Genomic DNA, 26,319 nt, shown 5'->3' with positions numbered 1-26,319 from the left:
GGGCCCTCAGCCGACTGCATGGTACCTGCTCACAGGGCTGGGGGCGAGTCTTCCCCATCTGACGCACTGATTCCAAAGCCAATATCTCCCAGAAACTCCCTCTCTCACCCAGAAAGAACGCTTTGCCTGCTCCGGGTGTCCCGTAGCCCAGTCAAGGTGGGCCATCGCGCCGATTCCCAATTACTTCCTGTTTCTTCCTGCCTGTTGCCTGACCTGTGTTTCTTCTCTGCAGGGTGAGAGAGGCCTCCCCGGCTTACAAGGCGTCATCGGGTTTCCGGGAATGCAAGGACCCGAGGGGCCGCAGGGACCACCAGGACAGAAGGTAAGTCTGGCTGTGGAAGGGGGGAGGGGAGAGCGGCGATGGTCTGTGTCCTTGTGATGGCTGATGGTCACAAGGGCCCTCTGCTCTGTTCCAGGGTGACACTGGAGAGCCAGGCCTGCCTGGGACCAAGGGGACGAGGGTGAGTACGGTGGCCAGTCGCCATCGAGGATGATGTGTGTGGGGTCTGCTGGCTTCAGGAGCGGGGGCACCTCAGCAATCTGGGGGGGCTCCCTTCCTTCCTCTCCTTTCTCTGTGCCCCTTGCGCTCTGTCCCTCTCTGCAACCCACATGGCGTGTCCATGCAGGTACCAGCCCTTCCTGGGCGGTGGCCTGTTTCTTCCTGAACCCCTGGCTTTCTGACCCACGCTGTGCACAAGAGATCCTCACTACCTGGTTGCTGTTTTTTAGCTTGTTTTCTCCCATTTGTTCTTTGCCAAGACTCTCAGGTGGACTAATTTTAGGGACAGAGGCAATGAATGGATGTTATGTCCAAAAGTCATTAAGAGAGGGGATGTCACTGAATGTGTGATGTCTTGGTGCCCTCAGAGCCCACCCTGTTCTTCCTCTCTTTGCTGTCTTTACTTTCCTTGCCGTACCCGTTCCTGGAAAATGCAGTTTTTGTAAGAAAATGTGGATAGTAGGAAAAAAGGAAAGATGTGGTAAAACGTAAACATGTCGGTCTTGTTAGTGTTGCACAGACAGAAGGTCCATGGCGTGGCCACAGCGGGCGTGTGCCTTGGCGGGCCTGCCCGTGGGCTCTGGGGGGGACAGAGGAAATGCCATTGGAACCGCCTGGGTAAACAGCACTGGAACTAGTGAGGGGAGATACGGATCTTAGCTAGAAAGAACTTCCGATGTTCTCTTCTTCCCAATGTTGGAGAGTCTCATGTGAATTACACGCTCTTTCTTTTAGCCTAGATGGTACAGACACTGTTATAGTGTGCCAGGGCAGCCTGGGTTTAGAAGGGACCCGCAGTCAACTCGTGGGGCAGGGATCCTGCTGTAAACCTGGGCCATCGGCCTGTGGGCTGGGCCCTCCACGCCGCCTCGGCAGAAAGCTCTGTCTGCTTGGTGTGCGTGTTCCAGGCGCCAGCAATTAGGGCGTGACTCCACCAACCAAGAGGACAGTGCAGTAGGAGGGAGGGAGGCCTCCCGGCTCGCCCCTGAAACGTTTTCATTTCCATCCTTGCAGGGCCCTCCGGGAGCATCCGGTTACCCTGGAAACCCAGGACTTCCCGTATGTACATAGAATGCGCTCTGCTTCTCACACAAAACATGCCGCCACCCAGTGACTTTCTATGTTGGTTACTTTTTCACTTTGTTCGTTGCAGGGCATTCCTGGCCAAGACGGTCCGCCAGGTCCCCCGGGCATTCCAGGATGCAACGGTACAAAGGTAAATTTAGAACCGAGACCCTTCCCTTCCGGTGTGTGTTTGTGTTACTCTGCAAAGCATAGTATGAAGTCAGGTAATGGTACTCGGCCAACTCAGTTTTGTTTGCCACGATTGGGAAGCTACTTGTCTTAAAGATTTCTTCATTTGACGAGGAATACTTTCCCCCCGTGTTTAGTGTACCAGAAAGAGATTGTTGCGCCTTTCTTTTCTGTAGACTTTTATCCTAAAATCGCTCTTAATCACTAAAGCTGTTCCCTACAGTCAATGACGACACTGTCAGACAGTGCTGTTGTGAATCCTGGTGCCTATCCGCTCTTAATAAATAAATGATGCGATTGAGTATATGTCTTCATTCGTAAAATGGCACCCAGTAATCTAGCTCGTATCGAACTGTTTTTAGGAAATGACTTTTAGCCAATGCATGAGGTGACTCTGAAGGGCAGGATAGCGACTCACGCGGGTGCCTGGGATGAGGTTGTTTTCGCCACGCTCAGTGTGTGTGAATGACATTCTCCTGTTTCCCCAGGGAGAGAGAGGGCCACTCGGGCCTCCCGGCTTGCCCGGATTCGCTGGAAACCCTGTGAGTATGGGGCTAAGTCAGAATTTCTTCCCAATTCCTTTCTTTTTTCTTCTCTCTGTCCCTGGCTCCTTCCTCTCTCCCCTTTCTCCTTTCTTTTTGCACCTACTTCTTAGTGCTAATGATATTCAGAGAAAACCAAAACACTAATACCCAAACCTTCTTTTTTAGGGACCACCGGGGTTGCCAGGAATGAAGGTACCTTTTATTTTATTGTGTTTTATTGGATTCATGGCAAGGAATCTGCTTACAACAGATGCCATAGAAACAAATCCACGTTAAATCACTTCAGCCGATCGACTGCTTGGGAATGTGTTTTCCTAAACTTTGTGACATTCAAAGACTCTATACGAATCAGTCGTAAGCAACATACGCAGGTGTAGACTTGAGACTCTAACGTCAAGGCACTTGGCACAGTGTCTTTGTGGGAAGTTTGTAGTAACAGGAGGGTGGTGACTATTCCTTTCACTGAGAACTGGGGTGGGGGGAGAACTGAGTCGGGGGAACCTCTCACATTACATAGAAAGGCGTCTTCCCAAGTCTTTCCCTGCAGGGTGTGGCTGTCCTGGGGCTCAGCCGCTCTCCTGAAGGTGACCCAAATTGTGCACTCTCGTGACGTGCACCCTGTACTGTGAGACGGGCTGGGGGCAAGCAGGGCAGCTGGGCACCGGAGTGGCCCTGTAGAAAGGAAGCTTAGGGTTCTCAGCAGCTGCAGGAGAGGCGGCTGCCGACCTGAATGAGGTCCTGAGTCCGTGTGCTCCTGTGTTTAAGAACACCTCGGCATCTGTTATCCTCATAGCAGCCCTGTGTGTCAATCTTCCAAAAAAACAGAACCCACAGGATCTGTGTGTGTGTGTGTGTGTGTGTGTGTGTGTGAGTGAAGACAGAGAAGAGAGACTTGTTCTCTGAGTTAGGGATCTTACTCTGTTGTCCAGGCTGGAGTGCAGGGGCATGATCACGGCTCACCACAGCCTCGACCTCTTCTGCTCCTGCGATCCTTCTGCCTTAGCCTCTCAAATAGCTGGGACTACAGGAGTGTGCCACCACACCTGGCTAATTTTTAATTTTTTTTATAGAGATGAGGTCTTGCAATGCTGCCTAGGCTGGTCTTGAACTTCTAGGCTCAAGCAATCCTCCCGCCTCAGCCTCCCAAAGTGTTGGGATTACAGGCGTGAGCTCCCATGCCCGCCCCAGGAGAGACTTATTTTAAGGAATTGTTCGTGTGGTTGTGAGGGCTGCAGTTCAAAACCTGCGGGGTGGGCCGGCAGGCTGGAGCCCAGGGGAGGGCTGTGGTCGCAGTCTTGAGTCTGAAGGTCACCTGCAGGTCACATTCTCTTTCCCTCCAGCCAAGACCTCACCGTCTTTAACTGATTGGACGAAGCCCACCAATGTTATAGTGGGTCATGTGCTTTATTCAAAGTCTATTGATTTATTTTTATTTTTACTTATTTAATTTTTTGAGTCAGAGTTTCACTCTGTCACCCAGGCTGGAGGGCAGTGGCACGCTCCCTGCCACTGCAGCCTCGACCTGCTGGGCTCCGGTGATCCTTCCGCCTCCGCCTTCCGAGTAGCCGGAACTACAGGCGTGCGCTACTACGCCTGGCTAGTTTTTGATTTATTGTAGAGACAAGGTCTCGCCAAGTTGCCCGGCGGGTCTTGAACTCGCAGGCTCAGTCAATCCACTCACCTCGGCCTCCCAAAGTGCTGGGATGACAGGCTGAGCCGCTGAGCCCGACCCAAAGTCTGTTGATTTAAATGTTGATCTCATTTTACAAAACACCTTCACGCTAACACCTGGACTGGTGTTTAACCAAATCATATGGCCTAGCCAAGTGGACAGATATAATTCACCATCACACCTGCTTTTATAAAAATATTCACTATGAGGCTTTTCTCAAAAGACAGCCCTTACTTTGTGTGACTAGCCTGTGCTCACCCAATCTTCCAGTCGGAGGCTGGGGTCCTTGTCTGGAATGTGGGACAGTCATACGTGCGGTGTTGTGTCAGGGACTCTTTCGTTTGACTGTCTCTACATCGGGTCCTGGCTGTAGCTGAGTTGATGGTGTGCATTCAGGCTGGGTCTTGGGATGGGTATCATGAATGGGAGAGACGGCCAGCCTGTTCACGTCCTGCTGAGACACTCAATCCCAGATTTAGGCGGGTTCCATACCAGTAACACGTGCTGGCTCGTCCGTGGGCTCTTTCTGTGATTATTCGTATGTACGACTTTCTCCTCCCTTTTTCTTCCCCTAGGGGGATCCGGGTGAGATACTTGGCCACGTGCCTGGGACCCTGCTGAAAGGTGAAAGAGGATTTCCAGGACCCCCAGGGATGATAGTAAGCATTTGCAAAGTAATTTACAAGCACCTGCTGCCTCCCCCTTCATGTGCGTGCTCATCCTTTTCTCTCTCCATCTTTCTATTAGGGTTCACCAGGATTGCCAGGGCTTCAAGGTCCCGTTGGCCCTCCGGGATTCACTGGACCACCGGTAGGTTTGGGGGCATAACTCTCTGAGACAGTCCTTTCAAGAACAGCCATGTTGAGGTGTGGAAACCGACGAGAATGCAATGAAAACTTCACACGGTCGTGGTCGCCCTTCATGGTGGAATCAGTTCTCTCTTGTTAAGTGTTTGGCCGTCACCAGGGCCCACCCATCCCCAGAGCCGTGGGAGAAGGCTAATGGTAGCCCCGAATGCCAAGACATCCCCAGTCGGATGACACAGTCATGACTCTCAGGCCTGGCTGGGTCCCAGGGGTAGCCACAGCCTGAGGAAGTGAGTTCAAGGACAGACAAGGCAGCTTTTGCCCCGGGGCTTCACCCCTGAACAGGGAGACAGGTGGGTGGAGGTAGCCTCACACCAGAAGGCTCTGCGTCCATTAGGGACTGTGGGTGTAGACCACGCTGCAGCACAGAAGCCAAGCGGGGCTTGCTCTAAAGACCTTGCCAACCGAACACCCAGCAGGCTCTATTTTTTTCTCGTTGGCCTCCTTGGCAGCTCCCACAGCTCATAGATCTTGGCAAGAAGGAGGTGCTGTCCCCTCCCACGCCCTCATCTTCGAGAGCACAAGAGAGTGAATGTTGAGACTTATTCGCTGAGAGCTGGGCTTTCTAGGAAAGGATGTGCCCGAGTTCGTTTTCCTCCTGTAGCCTGGCGGAGAGTCCTTTTTTTGGAGTTGGGATCTCAAGCTGGAGTGCAGTGGCATGATCACGGCTCAGTGCAACCTCGGCCTTCTGGGCTCAGGTTATCCTTTTGCTTCAGCCTCCTGAGGTGCTGGGACTACAGGTGTGTGCCACCACACCTGGCTAAGTTTTTATTTTTTTTGTAGACACAAGGTCTTGCTGTGTAGCCCAGGCTGGTCTTGAACTCCTGGGCTCAAGCGATCCTCCTGCCTCAGTCTCCCAAAGTGCTGGGTTATAAGCATGAGCCATCACACCTGGCTGGAAGAGTCCTCTTGAGAGATCACCAGGCTTATACGTTTAGTTGATTTGTTTTCTATTTTTTCTTTTAATTGTAAAATCCAGAAATTCTTCTTCTATCCATTCATGTAAATAATGGATACATCATCTTTCACATTCTTGTGAATAAATGGACTCATTTTTATGAGTAAAGAATGACTACTTTTTCCTTTTTAACATGATTATTAAAAAGGTGGGAGGATCAATTGAGTCCAGGAGTTTGAGACCAGATGGGCCAACATAATGAGTCACCCCGTCACGTTTTGGTCCTTGTCTCTACAAAAAATAAATAGCAGTCTCTAAAAAAAGTAAATTAACTGGGCATGGGTGGTATATGCCTGTAGTCCCGGCTACCCAGGAGGCTGAGGCAGGAGTATTGCTTGAGCCCAGAAGGACGAGGCTGCCTTGAGCTATGAGGGCACCCTATCCTGGCTGACTTGAGCAAGACCCTGTCTCTAAAAAAAAAAAAATGATGTTTAGTTGCAAACACGGGAAGAATTTTTCTTTTTACTGCAAACTGCTCACTTGAGTAATCAACACTTTTTAAAGATAAACAACGACATGTCAAGTGAACACACACGATTCCCTAACTGGAAGCTCCTGGCTTCCAGAGGGTTTGGCTGGTGCTGTCCTGTGTCATGCTGCGAGCTCGTCCCAGCATGTCTTAGGTCACAGGGGCATTTTCATCTCTGCGAATAATCGTACTGAACCAGTTTCTGGTTATTTTCAATGATAGCCCAGGAAAAATATTGAACAAATGCATCGTTAACGTGACTTTAGCACAAAGAAGGGCTTAAGGCACCCCAGGGTTGTGAATCATGTTTAATTAAATATTGTCTCTTGCAGGGCCCTCCAGGCCCTCCCGGCCCGCCAGGTGAAAAGGTAAAGAGTTTTTACATTTAATCGTTCTTTGGCGTTAGTAGAAGACTGTTAGGAAATTGCCACAACTCCTTCTTTCAGTCTCTGTAAAAAGTTTTGAAAAATTAAATCGTCTTTATCTATATATTTAAGACATATATTAATAATTACATAGATATATAGGTTTAATAGATATGTAGATCTATTTGCTATAACTCATTCTTTCTGTCCCTGTAAACTGTTTTGAAAAATTAAATTATCTTTATGTTTGAGGCATATATTAATAGATATAGAGAGCTGATAGGTCAGATTGCTATAGCTCATTCTTTCAGCCTCTGTGAAAAGTTTTAGAAAATTATATTGTCTTTACCTATCTGTATAGGTCAGATACATAGTAATAGATGTGTAGTTCTCTCTGTCATCTATCTCCTGTCTTCTGTCAAGCATCATTCAGTCATCTACTTATCTTGTCTTCCACTCATCCCTTTGTCATGAAGTTGGAATCACTGACATTTCCCTTAGTTTTTAAAGCCAGAGTTTAAAACCCTCAGTTTTTTAAAAAAGGGTCTTTATGGAAGTTTTTACCAATACTATTTTTAAAACATTTTTATAGACACTGACTGAATACAGCATGCACACAACTTTCTAGAAAATTTTATGACGGCGGGACAAAGCTATTGCTTGAGATCTCTCATCTTATTGCTCTTTCTGTGAGATTTCTGTGAGACTGAACAAAGCAGACAACTCTACTAATGAAAGTCTAATTTTTCATCAACAGGGGCAAATGGGCTTAAGCTTTCAAGGACCAAAAGGTGACAAGGTGAGTGCACATCTCTCTGGAATTTTCATGTTGAAAACCACAGTTCTGCATGCCACAGTTTCCGCCCCTGGGACCCTCATAGCTACAGTGATTCTTCTCTGTGTGTTCTTGAGTTTGATCATGTTTTCCTTAAAATACTAGCACTGTTGAGGTTTATTCTTGCTTATGGAATAGGCTAGAATTTACTGGAGTGCTCTACGTGTGAGCTGACAAGCAGAGAATACAACGAGGCTAATTCCAGATATCTCTACGTGGAGTTCCGTCGAAACGTCCATCAGTGATAGAGTCAGACTTAGAATTTATCAAGGTTGGCAAGCGACTATTGGAGAAGTCACTCTGTTAAGCCCCGCAGAGCTGAAGTCCATCGTAAGGGGAGTTAGAAACCAGGACAGTCGGCAGTCTGTCGTCCTCCCCACTGGCCTTTGTCCTCAGATGGGGACACTTTCAAGGCAGATGGGCGTGGGGTACACACACCATGGAGGCCAGAGGGAGCACAGAGCATAGCTCCAGCCAAGACGGGTTCTTGCCACGGCGGTGGCTGGCCTGCAGGTGGGCCCAGGCACTCCTTCTCTGGTGTCCAAACGGATGTAGGTGATCGAGACCGTGTTCAGTGGGAACTCCAGTGTCAGGCCCAGTCTTTTCATACCTAGAACAGATACAGTGACCCTGCAACTTGTACAGTTGACGTTTCAGACCTCATCGCTGTGTTGTGGCTGGATTTCACTTTGCCTCTGGGTGTGCCCAGTCATCAAGATGCCCGAGAAAGAAAATTCTGGAAGGTTCTCTTGCCCTTGGGCTACCGCAAATGCCTCCTTTCTTCCCAAGCTCTCAGGCAGTGTGCGCCTTTCCTTCGTGCCATGAATAGCACACTACATGTGCAAGTGAGTCTAGACGTGTCCTGAGCGTGTTCAGATGACATTTTAACTACGGCAGTAGTGGCTGCCCATTCATTGCGGACTCCTGGGAAGTGACATTCTCCTGCATTTAGATCCATCTTTTAACATCTTCCTATTGAAACTCTGTCTTCTGCGGAAGCAAAGATGATTAGAACAGAATAGAGTATAATTAACATTTCAAAAATGTTTTATTATTGGCTTTTGTCCCCTCCCCTCACAATTTTTCTTCTCTGTGTAATTATTATTTTGCCTAGTTGATTTCAAATGTTTGCATCCACAGGGTGATCAGGGGGTCAGTGGGCCTCCAGGAGTCCCAGGACAAGCTCAGGTTCAAGAAAAAGGAGACTTTGCCACCAAGGGAGAAAAGGTAGGGGTGACCTCCATCCAGTGGGTGCTCTCTTTAAAATCTTGCACAAATTCCAAGGGACAAAGAAAAACCACATCAGAACTCAGTTTTTCCGGCTACCTCAATCCTGACCTAGAAGACAGATTTATAGACTGTCCATTCCATAAAACATGAGCACTTCTGAGAGCAGAGGCAGCTGGAACGAACTTGACCAGAGGCTGAGCAGAGGCTGGGCAGAGGCTGACCCTCTGAAATCTTGCATGTGCCCCAGCTGGGGATGGGCTGACCAGCAGGAGGGAGTTGGGCTCTAGGGCAGAAGGAGGGTGTGGCTTGTCACCGTGGGTGGAGCACGAGGAACTCTGCCCTTCCGAAACCCACAACCAGTCCTTGCTAGGAAGTCACTGCTGGAAACCTGTGTGAATTTCTTTGTTATAATATCAGAAAAATGTGGGGTTTTTTTCCAGTTGCATATTCAGTGTCCCATAGGAACATTGACATAGCCATTCGATAGCACTGATTGTTATCTCTGTTTCTCAAATTCTTTTAGGGTCAAAAAGGTGAACCTGGCTTTCAAGTAAGTACTCAATATTTGTCTGGTTTTTTTTTAAGGGGAAAGATTGTAATTTGAGTTATAAGCTTATTTCACATTAAATTTTATATTTCTCTAATTTGATATTTGCTGAAATATCCTAATGTGTCTAATTCTTCCTCTTTCTGTTTGTTTAAGGGAATGCCAGGGGGTGGAGAGAAAGGTGAACCTGGAAAGCCAGGGCCCCGAGTAAGTGCCTTCCGGCATCCTTTTATCCTCATTTTGTAGAAATAATTTCCTTTTGTTCCTAAAATTACGGAGTCACAGAAACATGGAACTGGAAAAGGCTTGTAGGGTCTTTGGTTTATCCCTTACATCTCCTGAGCTTACATCTCCATTATTTGAAAGGTCACTCTCGAGATGGCACCAGTCCTTCCCAGTCAGAGACCCCACACTGTGGATACAGTTGCCCAGTGTGGAAAAGAGTCCTTCAGAGAGCCACCCACTGGCCCAGCCACCCACTACAGCACCTGTCCTGCCCAGTGTAGAGCAGCTGGCTGGTTCGAATACCTTGGCAGCCCAGAACACCAGGCTGTGTTGCCCAGCCTCAAGCCTGAGACGCCAGGTTACGTCTTGCTGAATGGGGAGGGGTGACTTGGGGCCTGCCCGTCTGCCGGTTGCCGGCGACAGCTGTGGTTCCTACCTGAAAACACCGTATGGAACCCTCCGTTAAAATCAGTCATTTGCGCCGGGCTCGGTGGCTCAGCCTGTAATCCCGCGCCTTTGGGAGGCTGAGGTGAGTGGATTGCCGGAGCCCGTGGGTTCGAGACCCGCCTGGGCAGCGAGACCTCATCTCTCCAATAAATCAAAAAAATCAGCCGGGCGTGGTAGCGCGCGCCTGTAGTTCCGGCTACTCAGAAGGCTGAGGCGGAAGGATCGCCGGAGCCCAGCAGGCGAGGCTGCGGTGGCCGGGAGCAGCCACTGCACTCCAGTCTGGGCGACAGAGTGAGACTCCAACTCAAAAAAAAAAAATCAGTCATTTGCACATCAGCTTCCAAAGATTCGCCTGGCAAGGGCGAGCGTCTCTGCTGTCAGCTTTGCTCCCAGACGAGGATGATAGCTCTGGAGATGTGTAGCTCATCAGACTCCGTTCTGTAAAATGGAGGCGTTCTCTCCTTGTGTATCTTTCTCATAACAATTCATCACATACTCAGGACATGTTGTTGTTGGATTGTCAGCTCACACAGAGCCCTTCTTTGCCGTGCTTGTGATTCATAAGAGACGACGTATGAGCGTCTGTCTGAACCAGAGCTTTGGTCTAGTATCATCGTTTTCATTATTATTTCCGGAATACAAATGTTTGCATCTTTATTGTACAGGGAAAACCTGGAAAAGATGGAGAAAAGGGAGAAAAAGGGAGTCCGGTAAGTGTTTCTCTGCTGGTTTTTTTTAAAAAAAGCAGTCACGTTGTTCCCTTCCCCAGCTCATGGCTGTTCCTGTTGCTTCTGGTTCATTTCAGGGTTTTCCTGGAGATTCCGGATACCCGGGACTCCCTGGCCGGCAGGGTCCTCAGGTAAGCGGCGGCGCTATTTTGAGTTTTTAGCCTTCATTTTGTAGTTCAACCTAGTAGTCTTTTCACTTTTTCTTAGAATAAAGGACTCTCCTCACAGGAACAAATATTATTCATGCCCCTTATGGGGAAACACACAATTTAGTTAAGTGACTTTATGTTCGTGAATATTTTTTGAGGAAAGAATACAGTAAAATGTGTTGCTCATTCACGTTTTAATGTCTTTTCGGGGGGATAGTAGATTCGTCTTTTCCTGATTCAGAAACAACAGAAAATGGAGAAAGACATAATGAAGAAAGGGAAGCTTATCTAATTTTTCTGTTGCCCACTCAGAAATGGTCAGAGTGGACCATGTTCCATAGAGCACACAGGCAGGCACTTTAAAAGATGGCCCCGAATGCCGTGTCTTGCTTTCTCACTTGATGTGAGAAGAAGGATATTGTTCAGGGTTCATAGATGTGGTCATACACATGAACATTTCTGACGTCCGCGCCTTTTCATTACCTGGCATTTAGATCATTTCCAAGTTTTTAGGACGGCAAGTCTTGGTCACTTGTCTGATCATTCCCCATCCTAAATTCATAAAAGTGTAACTCTGGGGGCCACGTGTGAATTCTTGTTTGGAAAGTTTTGCCACCTTCCACAGATTGCCCCCGAAAGTGCCAGGCCAGGACCCCTCTCCTTTGAGGAGCTGGTTGTTGTCCGACATTACAAATTGTTTATTAATCTGACAGGCAGGAAAAATGCATCGTCGCTTTATTTTTTTCTCTCTTAATCACGAGACTAGGTAAGGTCGATCTCTACTAAAATAAGAGATAATTGTGAAGTATTCATCACTGTTGGAGAGGGCAGAGCTAGGGAAGGGGTCTCAAGGTTTGTTTATTAAAACTGGGTGCAAAAGGGAGAAATGGTCTGCTGTCCTTTTTTGCGAAAGCGAAGTCCTGTAAACTTTAAATGGTAAATATATTTAGAATATTGTAGCTTCAGATTTTTCAAGTCCTTTAGATTCTTCTAGAATTTCTTCTTGTATGCACTAAGAAATGACTAAACGTTCAAATCTAGTTGAATGCCTTATAATTTAAAAAGGAAAATGTATATTTGCGGCATAAATCTTAGGACTGTCTAAATGATTATGACGGTGTTTAGGCAAGGACATTCGATAGACAAGGCTCATTTCTTTGGGTTTTATACATCTCCTATGGATTAAATAAGTCTCAAAGTTTATCCAGCAGTGTTTTCAATTAATACTGGATTTTACGTTATGACTTCCCATGCAAATTTAAGACAATATTGCCCCTAAAAACCGAATATAAAATGATTTCTTTAAGAAAATACATTCAGAAATCATGCTTTCATATCATTTCACTTTACTTTCTCTTCATTTTATTGAAAAGCCACGGTGTGCTAATTCAGTTCATAAATGGTTCTGTTAAAGTGTTCTGTGGAACGTGCAATCAATAGGACATATGTTAGGAGCTCTTTGTAATGGGTTCAGCCTCTGCTTATGTTTTGCAGAAATCTTTATTTCTATATATCATGTTTATACAAAGCAAAAGGAAAAAGATTCATTTTTGTTACTAAAATCACAGAGCATGATAAGCTCATTGCGATGAGCTACACTAAGGAGAGAAAAATAGTGTTCCGATACTGAAGGTACACTCTCTATTTTACCAGGAAAAAAAGTTAAACCCAACTTTCTGTAAGTCAATCTTTACGGTGCACATATGCAAAGAAAGTTATTTTCTCTTTTTCAGGGAGTAAAAGGGGAAGCTGGTCTCCCGGGCCCACCTGGAATTGTGAGTAAAAGGGTTATTCTTAGAACTGTGGGAGCCTTGAATGGGGGAAGGAGAGGAGATGGGAGTGGATGGTTAATTCCCTAGAATTGTGTTTTAGGGAAAGTTGATGTATCATGCTAGTTGGAATAATTCTGTAAATTATATAATAAGGAGTTTGGTATTTACTGTTTTTATTACATTTTGATAATTTCTGCACATTCTTAAACCTCTGAAGATGAAAAGGTTTGTCCATTGACCAGGATATTTGCAAACTACTGGGTGGTGTCTCATGCCAGTAATCCCAGTGCTTTGGGAGGCTGAGGCAGGAGGATCGCTTGAGGTCAAAAGTTTGAGGCTGCAGTGAGCTAGGATCTCATCACTACACTCCAGCCTGGGTGGCAGAGACCCTGTCTCAAATAAAGCAAAACAAAAAAGATCTTGGCAACCTATGTGAAACCTTCTTTAAAAAGTGATGCATTGAGAAAAGTTTCTATAAGAGAAACAGATCATCCGTGATTTTTTTTCAAATGTTTTACTCCTTGCCATATGCGCATTTTACACACTTGCAACGGGTTGCGTGACCTTTGTAAAAAAAAGCACATCCTCCATGCTTGTGAGTATCTTCGCAGACATCATGGGAAGTGTCCTGTGAGAGTTGCGTGTGATTGCTCTAGCCATCTGGCCCCAAATCTTTTCTGGGTAATGAAAATCTTTCTGTTCTCTCCTTTGCTGGCGCCCTGCAGTGCCGCAGGTAATGACTTTGGGTGGGCGTTTAAGTGGGGTGACGGGGGCTTGAGTCCCTTTTCCTTGGGCTCCATTTCTAGGAACTGGATTCTTGAATCAGGGCTTGGAACCTTCCTAAGGCTTTTAATCCATCCTCACGTATTTCTGATTCCATATTCCTTCTGGGTGAGCTCTTGGAAGTACTGGAGTGCCTTTGCCTCATCAGCACATTTTATTTATTTAGTTTTCTTTACAGTCTAGGCTTTTCACTGTATTCACTTTTTTATTGGCTGGCAAGTAAAAAAATTGTACGTGCTTACGGCATACCACATAATGCTTTGGTATACATACACACACCTTGTGGAATGGCTAGGTCATGCTCTTGAACGTCAGTGCATTTTAATAGCATCTGCGAATTTAACTGATAGAAAGAAATTGTATTTTAAAGGCAATCTACAATAGCTGGCTCCGCCATTTTTTTTAACGGTCAGTGATTTAGAGCCAGGGTGAATATTTTTTTTTTCCTTTTCCCTTCTAGGAGTTTTCTCCTTCTTAATGAGCCAGCCATGCCTTCTTGTTTGTGTCTCTGTGACCTTAAGGAAGTGCCCAATTTTGGTCATCAAAAAAAAAAAAAAAAAAAAGACAAAAAAACCTCTTCCAATAAAAAAAACAATGCGGGCCTGAAGAAATTTAAGGGTGCGCCTCTGATAACACCCTGTCAAGTAAAACCATCATTTTACGGCTTGGATGGACAATGAGAAATTCCAAACCTGAACCTCAAAGCGAGGTGATTCCAACATCACCTTGCCGGAGGGTTATCAAAACTAGTCGTGGGCACGTCGCTGCAGGCGGGGTCGATATATGATGCTCCTCTGATATGTTTCAAGACCTCTCTCCTTCCGTCTCCTCCTCCTCTCTCCTCTTCTTCTTCCCTGTCCTCCATGACTACTTCTTGACTTTCCTTTATTTTCGTTCAGGTCATCGGCACCGGACCTCTGGGAGAAAAAGGGGAGCGGGGCTACCCTGGAACCCCGGGGCCCAGAGGAGAGCCAGGCCCGAAAGGTAGCTCTCCTGCCTTTGTTTCCTCCGTCCTCCTCTCCCTCCTTCTCCTCTTCCTCTTATTCACCCTCCTCTTCCTTTTTATTCTCCTCCTCTCGCTGCTTCTCCACCTTTTTTCCCTCTCTCCCCCTCCATCTCTTTCTGGTTTCCTATTTTTGGCCTGCACACATCCCTGCTCTGAGAGCACTGGCAGGCCTGCTGGACTGTCGGGTGACCGAGTTTTCTCCAGGTTCCTTGTCCTTGAGCCCTCTCCCCCAGCCTCAGGAGCCCAGCCTCTCCCCAGAGGACACGCCAGTGGCTTCCAGCCCTGCTTTCTCTGTCTTCCTCAAGCATGGAGGCTTATGAGTGCATGAAGCAAGACTTTGAAGAGAGACATAAAAAGTATGTATCAGTGGGTGAACGATTCCGTCTGTTTCTCTTTCCAGGTTTCCCAGGAATACAAGGCCAACCAGGCCCTCCAGGTGAGACTCCACTGATTTTTTTTTTGAAGTTTTATTTTGCAACGCATTTCTACACTTTCAACGTGGTTCAGGTTCTGGACATGTTTGTCGTGCCCATTAGTTATTTGCATAAAATAGCTGACGATATTACGGCACAGTTTTCTAGCTATGAAAGCAAAGTGCGTTCATGGATTAGTGTGTCTTTTGTATTTTATGAGGCACAGGTCAGCATGTCTTAATGGCCATGCACACTGGATGGGACACAGTACCTCTCCCCTGGGGACTCTGACCTCTCTGCCCCACTCTGACCTAACCCGCCGGAGCTGGCCTGTCCCCCTCCTTCCCTGTGGCTCCCGTGGGCATGTCCTGTCTTTCCACCCACCTCTTCATTCCAACAAAGATGAACCCTTTCCGCCTCAGCATCTTTGTTCTACTTTCCCTGCTCTTGGGGATGTTTCTCATTGGAGAGCTGACACCAGGACGCACCCCTTCCACGGGGGCCAGTCCCAGGCCGCTCTCCCATGGACCCAGGCTTCACTCAGCATGAAAGTACCTAACAGACTAGGAGTTGTCTCCATATGTGTGCACAGACACTTGTGGTTTTCTTCCTGGTCCCAGAGCACAGAAACTAAACATCTGACAGAAACTCTCATCACCGCCTTAGAATGGCCGCCCAGCTGAGTGCTCACAGCCTTTGAGATTTCACTTCATTTTTTGTAAAATTGATTTTTGTTTTTATCTATCTTGTTTGTCATTTTATTTTTTCCTTCCCGAAAGGTCTGAGTTATGCCAGAGCCCTTTTGTTCCTTTTGGGGGAAACTGAGGACATCCCTCCTCCCAGCCTGCACCTGGCTCACGGCAAAGCCTTCTCCGTCTCCTGCTGTCCCTCCTTTCTATAAAAACTTTTGGTTCTACCCTTAAAAATCATCCCTTGTCTCTATTTTCAACCACTCTCTTCTCCGATTCTAGGGAAAGTAGGACTTTGTGGCTATCCAAAGCGGGCACCATGCTTACTCTTGCAATCGTTTGTCTACACCTTAGGGTCTCTTCACCCAGACTTTTGAAAAGGCCATTGAGATGGCTGTGTCAGGAGAAGAATCAGCGTCCCCTTCCCCAAACCACCGTCCCCTCTCCCGCCCAGCCCCACCCACAGTTCATCTGTGACCCCATCCCGGCCACCGCCCCTCCCCTGGGTTATCTGACCTTCCCCCTCACATCCTGAATTGCCGGGCTGGCCTCCCACCTGGGTCATTGCTCCTTGTTTCTCTCCACGAGAAGTGCTTCCTCTCCTCATTCACGCTAATTAGGGAACTTGGTGTTTGTAGGGAACTTGGTATTGGGCTGGCGCCCAGGTGGCCTGCCTGCAAGTCTGTGCTGTCTGGCGGGTTCCCTCACCAGTGACTCCAGCATCTTAGATCTGCGCACCTCTCCTGGAATGCTTCCCTTCCCTCTCCACACGATCCTTCCACGTCTTCCCCACACCTCTTTCCTCACCTGCCCTGTATTCCCACACTATCCCTCTTCACAGCCCGGTGCTGGATCCAGAACTGGCTGTTTCCTCTCTAGAACAGCAGAACCTTCTTAGGCGGCCTCTTGAATCCTTAGTCTCTCAGGCGTGACGTCAGAAGCCTTCTCAGCCGCCCCAGCACCATATTGTCTTAGCCTGTGGAAGTCTATGGTGGCTGAAGTTGACATCACGCATTCGGACCTAATTGCTACTTTGACTTCAAGCCCTTTCCCCAAACCATCTTCCTTGTCCTCCACTTTCCTTCTCTGCGCTTTCTCTTAGAATCCCAACCTGGAGTCCATTATTCTCTCAAGCGTGATGCCAGAAGTCTTCTCAACCCTTCCAGCGCCATGTTGTCTTAGCCCATAGACGTCTGTGGGCTGAACTTGACTTCACGCATTCAGACCTTATTGCTACTTTGACTTCAAGCCCTTTTTTCAAACCATCTTACTTATCTTTCGCTTTTCTTTTCTGCTTTTTCGCCCAACACGGTGACCTCCCCCCCTTGGCTTCAGGTTCACTTTTGCTTTGACGCTTTTATTCTCCAAGTAAAAATGCCGTGCACCCTCTACAGCCTTCTCTGTCACACCCTGGGGATACTATTTGCACTGAAAGAGATTCAGGGAGTTTAATGTCTCGGTCATGAGTCCCTTCCCCTTAAGGTTAATTAAGGAAGCATTTGGTCCGTCAGCAATCAGTGCTAAGGAGGCTTCCGGCTCAGTCTGGTTTCATTTGTCCTAGACAATGTGGTCCCCTTTCAGTGATGGCTAGTGGTCATTTCGCCTGGAACAGAGTTAAGAAAAGGAATTTTTTTTGCTGTAGATGTGAAACTGCCTTGAGATGACTCACCTGGGGTTTTGTGCTACTTGCAGGGTTCCCTGTGCCTGGACAGGCTGGTGCTCCCGGCTTCCCTGGGCAAAGAGGAGAGAAGGGTGACCAGGGATTCCCAGGAGTTTCTTTGCCAGGACCAAGTGGAAGAGATGGGCCCCCCGGCCCTCCTGGCCTCCCCGGCCCCCCTGGACAACCAGGCCACACGAGTAAGTTCCCTTGGAGATGATTTCATGGGTATCCAGGCAGATGCCCAGGCATCCTATGACCTAGGCTGGGTTCTCTGAGGGCTCCCAAGAGACAGAGCCCGAGACAAAGGGTTGACACCCAGTGGCGTGTTAATGATTCATCCCCACGTGGGTATCTTCACAGAGTTAACCGCGCTCCAGAAAGGAATGGTTAAAAGAAAATAATAAGACTGGCTTAGAGGAGTTTACATGTTAACCAGCTCTGAGACTCCTGGCATCTAAAATTTAAAAAAGCAAGCCCATTGAGTTGTGTAGTTTTTATTGAAAGCAGAATGCATTCTGTTTCACCTAGAGAATACAAATCAACACACACACACACACACACACACACACACACTAAGAAAAGATTGCATGAGTATAGATTACATTAGTAAAATCCAGAAAAACTGAGTGCATGGTACTGAACTCTTGACTCAGTTGAGGTACCCGTGTGATCCCAAAGCAAACTGTCAGAAAATGTCCGGGGATTCAAGCCAACGGGCCCAACAGGACTGTGCTCAGGTTTCTAAGGCAGCCCTTTGGGACCCACTGGATCCAACCCAACCCGTACTCCGTGGAGTTCCTGAAACACGAATCCGCCGTGTGGCTGAGTCAAGAAGGATGTGTGAGCCCTCAGTACCAGGAATATTTTTCTGCTCAAATTCCGACCTATCTCTGGGAGTTCTCATGGGTGAGGCTGGATCAGGAGGCCGGACAGGGACTTGGTGGAGACACTGATTCCAGACTGGCGACTTCCTTGGGAAAGGATCAGTATGGATTTGGGGAGGAGCAAGAACAGGTCCTATGCGAAGTTATAAAATGCCCTGCTCTTATGATCGTGGGAAACGTGGAAAGTGAAGATGAATTGTTGGAGTCCCGGAGTGACTCAATCCAAAGTCAGTTTTTCTCTGTGGGTCCCAGGGTAGGTTGTGAGCTCATCCCAGTGGCCTAGGGGTTCTGGACTCGTTCAACAGGGTGGGAGTGTCCCCGAGGCAGCAGGCGCTGGTCTGGAGGCAGTGACAAGACCCAGGAGCATTCCTGTCCCTTCGGGGCGTGCATTCTCTGGGGAAGACTGGGATCAACCCAGGAGCCAAGTGGATGATCTGGAATGTGAGGCATGATGAGGGCAGGATAAACACAATCAGGAAAGTCAGCAGGGATTTCTGTGGGGGGGGCGGGTGGCTCAAGGGATTATGACTTTAAGTATAGTATCTGCAGAGACAGGAAGGGGGTGAGGGATCCAACAGTGGGACCGCTGGGAAAAGGACTTTTTCTGGATATCTGTAATTTTGCGAGTACCAAACTATAAACACATTTTATGTAAAAATAGGAACTTTCCCACTTGTGTTGGTTGAATAGGCTGTGTTAGCGGAACACATCGTCATATCTGCCATCCCAGTTTTCCAGGCTGCCTTTTTTTAGTCCATGTAAATTAGGTAATTCCCAGTCACAGTGTATTAAGTGATCATTGAGAAATGAGATTTTCTATTCAGATTCGTCATGTACGATATAGAGGCTGCATCTTAAAGCGATCGCTGCCTTGGGACCCATCAACCGCGCGTGAGCCAGGTAGCACAGAGAGATGTCTCCCTCCTGATCCCACAACTGCATTCTGGTCTCAGATGGTTACGGCCAGCTTGGTGCCATCTGTGACGCCTCAGTGAGCACATCTTTCCTGATGTGAACTCCAGACTGGCATTCTGGATCTCCTCAGAAATAATCGCTCTGTTCTTGCTTTAGGCTTAAAATTATTTTAAGCTGGCTTTGGTGAGGGAGCGTCGTTGCTTTTCCCCCAGTAGCTCAGGGACGGCTCTTTGAAACATGAAATGGACCGCCTCTGTGGCACCAACGGTAGTAGGATCATAGCCATAGCTTCGGGGACAAATCGTCCTCACTTGCTGGGCTTTGTTGGAGAAGGAAACTTGGGGGAAAAACAATCCGCCAACTAAGCAAGAAAGCCTTTGTGCTAGCTTCAATCCTGACACATTGGAAACTCACTTTTTCTGCTGAGTTCTAAACAAAGTCACAACGCAAAGAGGTTTTTGGCTCTTTTAAAGCATTCTTGTTCTAGCTTGGGAGAGGGGCTTGGAAAGCTGGACCCTGGGTAACGTGTCCAAGCCAGAGAAAAGGCCCCACCCAAACCCCGGGCTCTTTCTTTTGCAGGGGACTTGGGTGTGCAAAGGACTGTCTCGGCCTCTGTCCTTGGCTCTCTGTCATTGTGTGAAGACTCTGTAAGGAGGAACGGAGATTGGGGGGGTTCAGCTCTGGTCCGTGAATGTTGGGATTGAGGTTAGGATGGAATGCCTGGGAAGAAATGCTCGATGTTAAATTGTTCACTCTGTCTTTTTCTTCAAAGATATTATAGAAGGAAATAGAAACTCGATCACAGTGTGTATCCGGACTACAAAACACTCCTTACTATTTTTTTTTACTGGGACCCATGACAGATGGCGTTTGCGTTACTGTAATTTATTTTCATGCCTCTTCACAGAGATGATGTTCAGAATTGAATATGAACAAACAATTTGAGGCCTTTCCTCATGCTCAGGATGCATCTCTAAAATGATGATTACTTAGCTGTAAATTGGCTTGGATGGGGTGAGGAATAAAATTGTTCTAGTCTCAGTTCTGACTTAATGGATGCATGACCCCGGGCAAATCACTTGATTTGTTTGAGCCTCAGTTTCTTAATCCGTAAAATGAGGACAATGGCGTGTGCTTTGCAAGATGAAATCGAGTCATGTACAGTCATGAACTGACAGTGCTTTAGAATTCGTGCAGTGGAAACATTAGCAGTGTGTGTCGGGAGGGCGAGGGGGTGATGGGCCATGTATGCTGACTGTGTTCTGAAAATTGATCTCTCAAGGTTCTTTTGGAGCAAACGAAAGCTGAATTTCTAACACTTACCAAATCACCTAAGATATTTTGGTTTTATACCAGAAGTTGAATTAAGAGATGGTAACAACACCAGTTGTGATCCTGTAACTTTCAATACTCAATTTCAGATGGTATTGTGGAATGTCAGCCTGGACCCCCAGGTGACCAGGGTCCTCCTGGAAGTCCCGGGCAGCCTGGATTGACGGGCGAAATTGGAGAGAAAGGTGAGAGATTTTGATTAATTCTAAATGTGATTGTGTCTGTACAAGCGTTTTCTTCACCGCACTCTTGCTGGCTTTGGAGTTGGTGAGGTTGGGCTTAGGTATAGTCCTTCTTTTTTTTGTAGGTCCTTTCAAAATCCATTCCTGGAATAAGTGTCTTCCTATAACTCATTTGAAAGTGTCTTCCAAAGTCTGGGAGGGAAAGGCAGGGATGTTGCCGACCTGAAGGCCAGACGTGTGGCTTTCCCGTTTTCCACAGGCAGTGAAGTCAATCTTGCTATTGTGGTCACAGTGGGCAGATTCAATTCGCATACTGACTTGCTACTGTAATCTTTCCATTCAAAGTTTGTGAGCTCTGTTATCAAAGAATGCACGTCCCCCCTTTAAGCCAAATCACAAATCTCTGTGTGGAATGCTCACTACCCCTCCAAGCCGTGTTTGCATAATCAGGGTGAGCAAATATGCTGTTAATGGATTAACCAGTATCACCCTAGGTTCTCAGTTTCATCTTTGATCTTTCCGAGTGTTTGCTGTCACGTCAATGCAGCACACATATTCACCTCTTCAGCCTTCCTGAAAACAGGCAGATTATCAGTACATCAACAGTCCTGTCTTAGAGTGGAATAAACAACAGACACTCCAATATTTACATGCCTGTTAATAGCCCGAGAGTAGAACAAAAAGGAAACCTCACCCCCCAAGTCCGCCCCATTGTGTGCCATTGCTGGCTATGGATTGTAAATGTTTTTTAGTCTTCAAAAGGCTAAAACACAAATGGTGCATGGAAAACACTTTTAGCTAGGATCTTAGAATTCTGACAGCCACATAAATTGCAGAGTCTTAGATGGAACTGATCTAAAAGCCATCACGGGGTGCCACCGATCAGTGCTCACTTGCCATTTGGTTTTTAATGAGTCCCTGTAGTTAGCAGATGCTTAGTATTTTCTGAGGTGGGCAATTCTGTCTTATGACAGATCCAATGACCAGAGCCTTTTTGCACTGAAATCTTACTTACCCATCCCCTGGATGCCAGGAGAAGGATCTGCTTTCTTCCCTGTATCTTGGCACTCCTGGTACGGTGCTGTCAGCCCAGCTGGACTTCACTTTGTCTCCCCACGTACCTCGAGCCGTGTGAGCAGAGATACCCACCAAATCCCCATGCCAGGAACTCAGCTGGGTTTCTTAGCTGAGTGAGATGGTGCCCATCCTCTGAGGAGCTCTGGTTCTGTCTCCGGGAAGAACAAAATGAAGCCGTGTGCCTGTGCCCACTCTTCAGGGTCCTGGCCTGCCTGTTCTGGCTCTGCTTTCATTTCTGACAGTGGGCCTTGCCAGAGTGGGCAGTGGAAGTGTCTGCCGCTGGGGCTGCCAGCCAGGGCGAGTGTGGGTGGGGGCTGATACAGACGCACTGCCACAAGCTCCTTAGCGTGGGTTTCTCCATGAGCAATGTTTGCTCGATTTTATGCCTGATTTTTGCCTAGAAACCAGACATCTTAAGGTTTAAGGCACAGGCCAATCTAAGGCACCGTAAAGGCCTTTAAGCTTAGTTTGAAAATCAGGACTTCCGATGTTAGCACTTCCAAAGAAGGGAATCTCCTCCCGTTTTTCAGGTTTGCAGCCTCTCTTCTCTTCTGTCCAGGGTGTCAGGTCAGATGTCTGTTCTTGCCTTTGTGGCTTCTGATTCACATTATCCATAGCCAGGGAAGTCCATGAGCTAGACTAAGTACTCAAAGAGAAAGGACACGGAAGCTTTAGAATTAGACACAATTGCAATGGTCAGTCTTCTCAGGCTGGTAGAGAAGATTGGATTATTTCTGGACCACTTCTTTGTTTTTTTTTTTTTTGAGTTGGAGTCTCACTCTGTTAACCAGGTTGGAGTACAGTAGCACGCTCATGGCCACTACAGCCATGACCTGCTGGGCTCAAATGATTCTTCCGCTTCAGCCTTCCAAATAGCTGAAACCCCAGGCATGTGCCACCATGAAAATAGCTGAAACCCCAGGCATATGCCACCATGACTGGCTATTTTTTTTTTTTATTATAGAGACAAGGTCTCTCCAAGTTGCTCAGGCTGATCTCGAACCCGTGAGCTTAGGCAATCCTCTCGCCTCCACCTCCCAAAGTGCTGGGATGACAGGCATGAACCACTGGGCCCGACACTTCTTAGTGAGGTGGCCCCTGTCCTTTTGCTGGAGAGAGATTCGAATCATTAAGCAGTACACAAGGGTCACGTGACTTGTGCTGAAGTGGGTGTGTTCGCTGACAGAGAGAGGGTCACACATCTGATGGCACTCCCTGCCCATGAGCGAACCATTGGGAACCAGCAGTTTGGGGCAAAACACCTTTAATGCCAGGCTTGCCTTTTGTTCTCCCTATACACCTCGGAGACTTCTGTTCACACATTCCGTATAAGCACCCTGTATTTCTCTTTTTAGGTCAGAAAGGAGACAGTTGCCTCATCTGTGACACAGCAGGGCTTCGTGGGCCTCCTGGGCCACAGGGACCCCCCGGAGAAGTAGGTAAGACCCCACATGTGAGAAGAGCCACATCAGAATCTGCTTCAATGCCTTGACACCCTTACCGTGAAACAGACCTTATGCCACCCAAGACCGCATGTCCTGCGTTCAAGGCTAAAACATGATGGAGATTTTAAACCCCACTTCCAGGGTGCTTCCACATTGCAGAAGGGGATCATGATGGCCCCTAACTTTGGCCTGATAACGATTTCCCAATAGGAGGATAGCAGTGTGACCGTCCACCCAGTTCCACAGACTTAGTTATCACAAAAGAAGTCAACGGAAGTTTTTCCTTAAAGTGGTCCCTGGGGGTGTGAGTGGGAGGGCGGGGCGGGGAAGGGGTGCTGGTAGCCATCCTGCTTTGGGGGTTACTCATATGCATTTGGGGTTACAGTTTCCCTTATGGAGCCCCTCTTGGGCATCTTGGTTATTACTCTCTTGATATTCTTCAAACAATCATCCGCTTCATAGAAAGACTTTTGACGCTTTTGAATCTTGAAGGACAGAAAGGTTTTGAAGAAGTAGTTCATGAATGCTGTACTGTCCTTTTTTCTGTCTCTCATGAAAGGTTTCCCAGGACAACCAGGGGCCAAGGGCGACCGAGGTTTGCCTGGCCGGGACGGCCTAGAAGGATTGCCTGTAAGTAAGCCTGTCTGAGCTCACATACACATTAGAAGTTGCCACCGAGCAAATCAGCAGAGTTGGATGTTTCTGCATTTGCAAATGTGACTTCTGCCTTCTGTGGGAGCTGGTAGGGCACCACCGTCATGCCCGCTAGAATTATGCCCTGTGCCCTCCTCGCACGGAAATGGGCATCACCCAGAAGCCCAGAGCCCGCATTGCCTCCACCTCGGAGTTTCCCCAGTTGGAATCTAGCTGCTACACACCTGTGTTCAGGTGCAGAGGGAGGGGATGTGTCCTCCCCGCAGGGCCTCTGGGGTTTGGGTGTCACCTCTGAGCAGCCACACTGCAGAGTCGAACCGCCATCTCTCTGTGTTCCCGTTGCTGGTGACGTCACCCCAGCTCATCTAGAATCTTGTGAGTGGGTAGGTTTGGCATCAGTCGTTTCTATGGAGATGTCAAGAAAATTGGACCTGTTTCTCTCTGAGGATCTGAAACATGTTTTTCTTCTTACAAGCGTGTGTTTTGAAAGTTCTCACTGCTGACATCTATTGGATAGATGCATCGACACGAAGCCGTTCGGTTAAACAACATACCCACTTGTTAGCTTTTCTGATTTGTTTTAAAGGAAGACACTCAAGAGAATAATAAAATCAATCATAAATATTGCACATGAACGCAATGAAATAAGGACGTTATTTCATTGCATGTAATCAGTTCCATTTCTGAAGCTTTAAGTCTTTTGGTATTGTTCCCTTGTATTCTCTCTGTTCTTCTAAGCTTTGTAAGCATTGACTAGTTTCTACAGTTTCTTTTTGTCAGAAATTGAAGGTCAAATTTTTAATGCTGTCTCTATCTGTTATAGCTCTTTAATTTTTTAAAATTTTATTTAGAAGCTGCTAGAAGCTTCTAGAAAGGAAGACCAGGGCAAGAGTGAGCTGAAATAGGAATGAAGCAGCTGGAATTCAGCAATCGTTTTCCCCTTTTGAAGTTAGGTCTTTGGGCTTCTGCTTCCCAGAACTTCCCTGGTGCCTGGGGAGCAGAGTTAGAAGTTGCAATTATTTAAAATATTTCTAAATAAATTAGAAGTTCAAATAACTGAGGAGCCCTGACTGCAGTGGGGATCAAAGGCAGAACTTTGAAGAAAGCAGAAAAGGCTGCTTTTAACCCCTGTCCACTGCCTTCGTCTCCTGGGTTTTCCTGGTGGACTTCCTGCCTTAACATTGGCTGGAACCCAATCCAGACGCCCCCACCCCCAGCTCCCCAACCAGAGATGGAAAAAGAGGAGAGGTCAGGGAGAAGGACCAACTATTGAGGAAAACTCATGAAAAAGAAGAGAATAAAGAAAACATGTACCACACACATTCTACTCCCTGGGTCTTCCTCATCAGGAGATCATTTCTTTCCATAGATGGAAAAAGATAGACTTACGGGTAAATAATCGAATGGAGAGGGTCATTTTCCTTTTATTTGAAGCTGTGTCATAGCTCTGTGGTTTAACCAGCTCAAAAATGTGGCCCGTTTATTCTGCATTTGGCTGGAGGCTCTAAAGAGGTCTGCACACACCAGCACACTGCAGCTCAGATTAAAGTTAAGAAGCGGTAACGGGCCCTGGCTTGTCGTTTGATCTAGATGGCATTTTCTGTGACATTTCTCTTTGAAGGCCAAGTGCTTGATTTGGGGGGAAAATTGACGGATGACACAAGGCTGACCCCCCAAGTTGGTCTGAGCAGTTTCCATGCTTCCTGGTCACCGGGAGCATTCGTGGACACTAACCCTGACATTTTCCACAGGGGTCCGCTTTTAGAAGCAACCGGCATAGGCATCAGACCTGCTCTAGTTGATCCCGCTGGTGCGAAATTCTCAGCGTGTGGTTCCTTAGCGTGTGTCTTAAAGCATGTGGAGCAAAAGTCCTTTGAACCGCTTATGATCAAGCAGCCCCGTGGTAAAGAAACCACACAAGAAGTCCTAGGGTCACCCATGTCACTGTTTTAAACATCTAGATTTCTCCCTAACTAGGATGGCAGTCAGCAAGGTCATCGTTGCTCAAATTAAAATTTGCATTGTCTCCCCTTCAGAGCACAATTTTGGAGAGCTTTATTTTTTAGGCTGTGAACAGTCACCATAAAATGATGTAATGGTGTTTATAGGTTGGGGAAAGTAGATGCTGGTAATAATTTCTCGCACTGTTTTTTTTTTTGAGTTGTAGTCTCACTTTGGCACCCAGGTTGGAGGGCAGTGGCACGATGATGGCCACCCCAGCGTCAATCTGCTGGACTCCTGCAATCCTCCCACCTCAGCCTTCCAAGTAGCCCGAACTACAGGCACACGCTACCACGCCCGGCTAATTTTTGATTTATTGTAGAGATGAGATCTCACCAAGTTGCCCAGGCTGTTCTCGAACCTGCACTGGTATTTTTCACGGACGGATATTGCCGGTTCAACACGTCCCTCCTTCAGTATCTACCTGGCTGCAGACATCAAGGATGCAAAGTTAGGAAACCCAGATCCTGCCCTCAGTCCCAAAATACTAGTGGAGGCCGGGCTTGGTGGCTCAGCCTGTAATCCCAGCACTTTGGGAGGCTGAGGCGAGTGCATTGCCTGAGCCTGCAGGTTCGAGGTCCGCCTGGGCAACTTGGCAAGACCTCGTCTCTACAATAATCAGCAAAAAATTAGCCAGGCCTGGTAGCATGTGCCTGTAGTTCTGGCTACTTGGAAGGCTGAGGCGGAAGGATCGCTGGAGCCCAGCAGGTCGAGGCT

At 47.4% G+C, this 26,319-nt stretch overlaps 1 protein-coding gene across 1 annotated transcript in view; it reads left to right on the top strand.

Annotated features, from left to right (window-relative positions):
• Positions 1-236: 236 nt before the first annotated feature.
• The window catches only part of COL4A1 (collagen type IV alpha 1 chain), a 68,788-nt gene continuing 42,705 nt past the window's right edge, over positions 237-26,319 (top strand). The window contains exons 1-22 of the mRNA XM_021709034.1: positions 237-322; positions 417-461; positions 1,514-1,558; positions 1,653-1,715; positions 2,242-2,295; positions 2,464-2,490; positions 4,546-4,629; positions 4,718-4,780; positions 6,596-6,631; positions 7,386-7,427; positions 8,604-8,690; positions 9,217-9,243; positions 9,397-9,447; positions 10,578-10,622; positions 10,718-10,771; positions 12,523-12,564; positions 14,244-14,328; positions 14,751-14,786; positions 17,145-17,309; positions 20,333-20,428; positions 22,858-22,941; positions 23,507-23,577. Of these exons, the coding sequence (XP_021564709.1) occupies positions 281-322; positions 417-461; positions 1,514-1,558; positions 1,653-1,715; positions 2,242-2,295; positions 2,464-2,490; positions 4,546-4,629; positions 4,718-4,780; positions 6,596-6,631; positions 7,386-7,427; positions 8,604-8,690; positions 9,217-9,243; positions 9,397-9,447; positions 10,578-10,622; positions 10,718-10,771; positions 12,523-12,564; positions 14,244-14,328; positions 14,751-14,786; positions 17,145-17,309; positions 20,333-20,428; positions 22,858-22,941; positions 23,507-23,577 (1,344 nt within the window). The 5' untranslated portion in view covers positions 237-280. The remainder of the gene's footprint in view (positions 323-416; positions 462-1,513; positions 1,559-1,652; positions 1,716-2,241; positions 2,296-2,463; positions 2,491-4,545; positions 4,630-4,717; positions 4,781-6,595; positions 6,632-7,385; positions 7,428-8,603; positions 8,691-9,216; positions 9,244-9,396; positions 9,448-10,577; positions 10,623-10,717; positions 10,772-12,522; positions 12,565-14,243; positions 14,329-14,750; positions 14,787-17,144; positions 17,310-20,332; positions 20,429-22,857; positions 22,942-23,506; positions 23,578-26,319) is intronic.

This window comes from Carlito syrichta, unplaced genomic scaffold, assembly GCF_000164805.1.
Source record: "Carlito syrichta isolate Samal-C Ts95f unplaced genomic scaffold, Tarsius_syrichta-2.0.1 Scaffold154438, whole genome shotgun sequence".
Lineage (NCBI taxonomy): Eukaryota > Metazoa > Chordata > Mammalia > Primates > Tarsiidae > Carlito > Carlito syrichta.
This window is presented reverse-complemented; position numbering and strand designations above follow the sequence as displayed.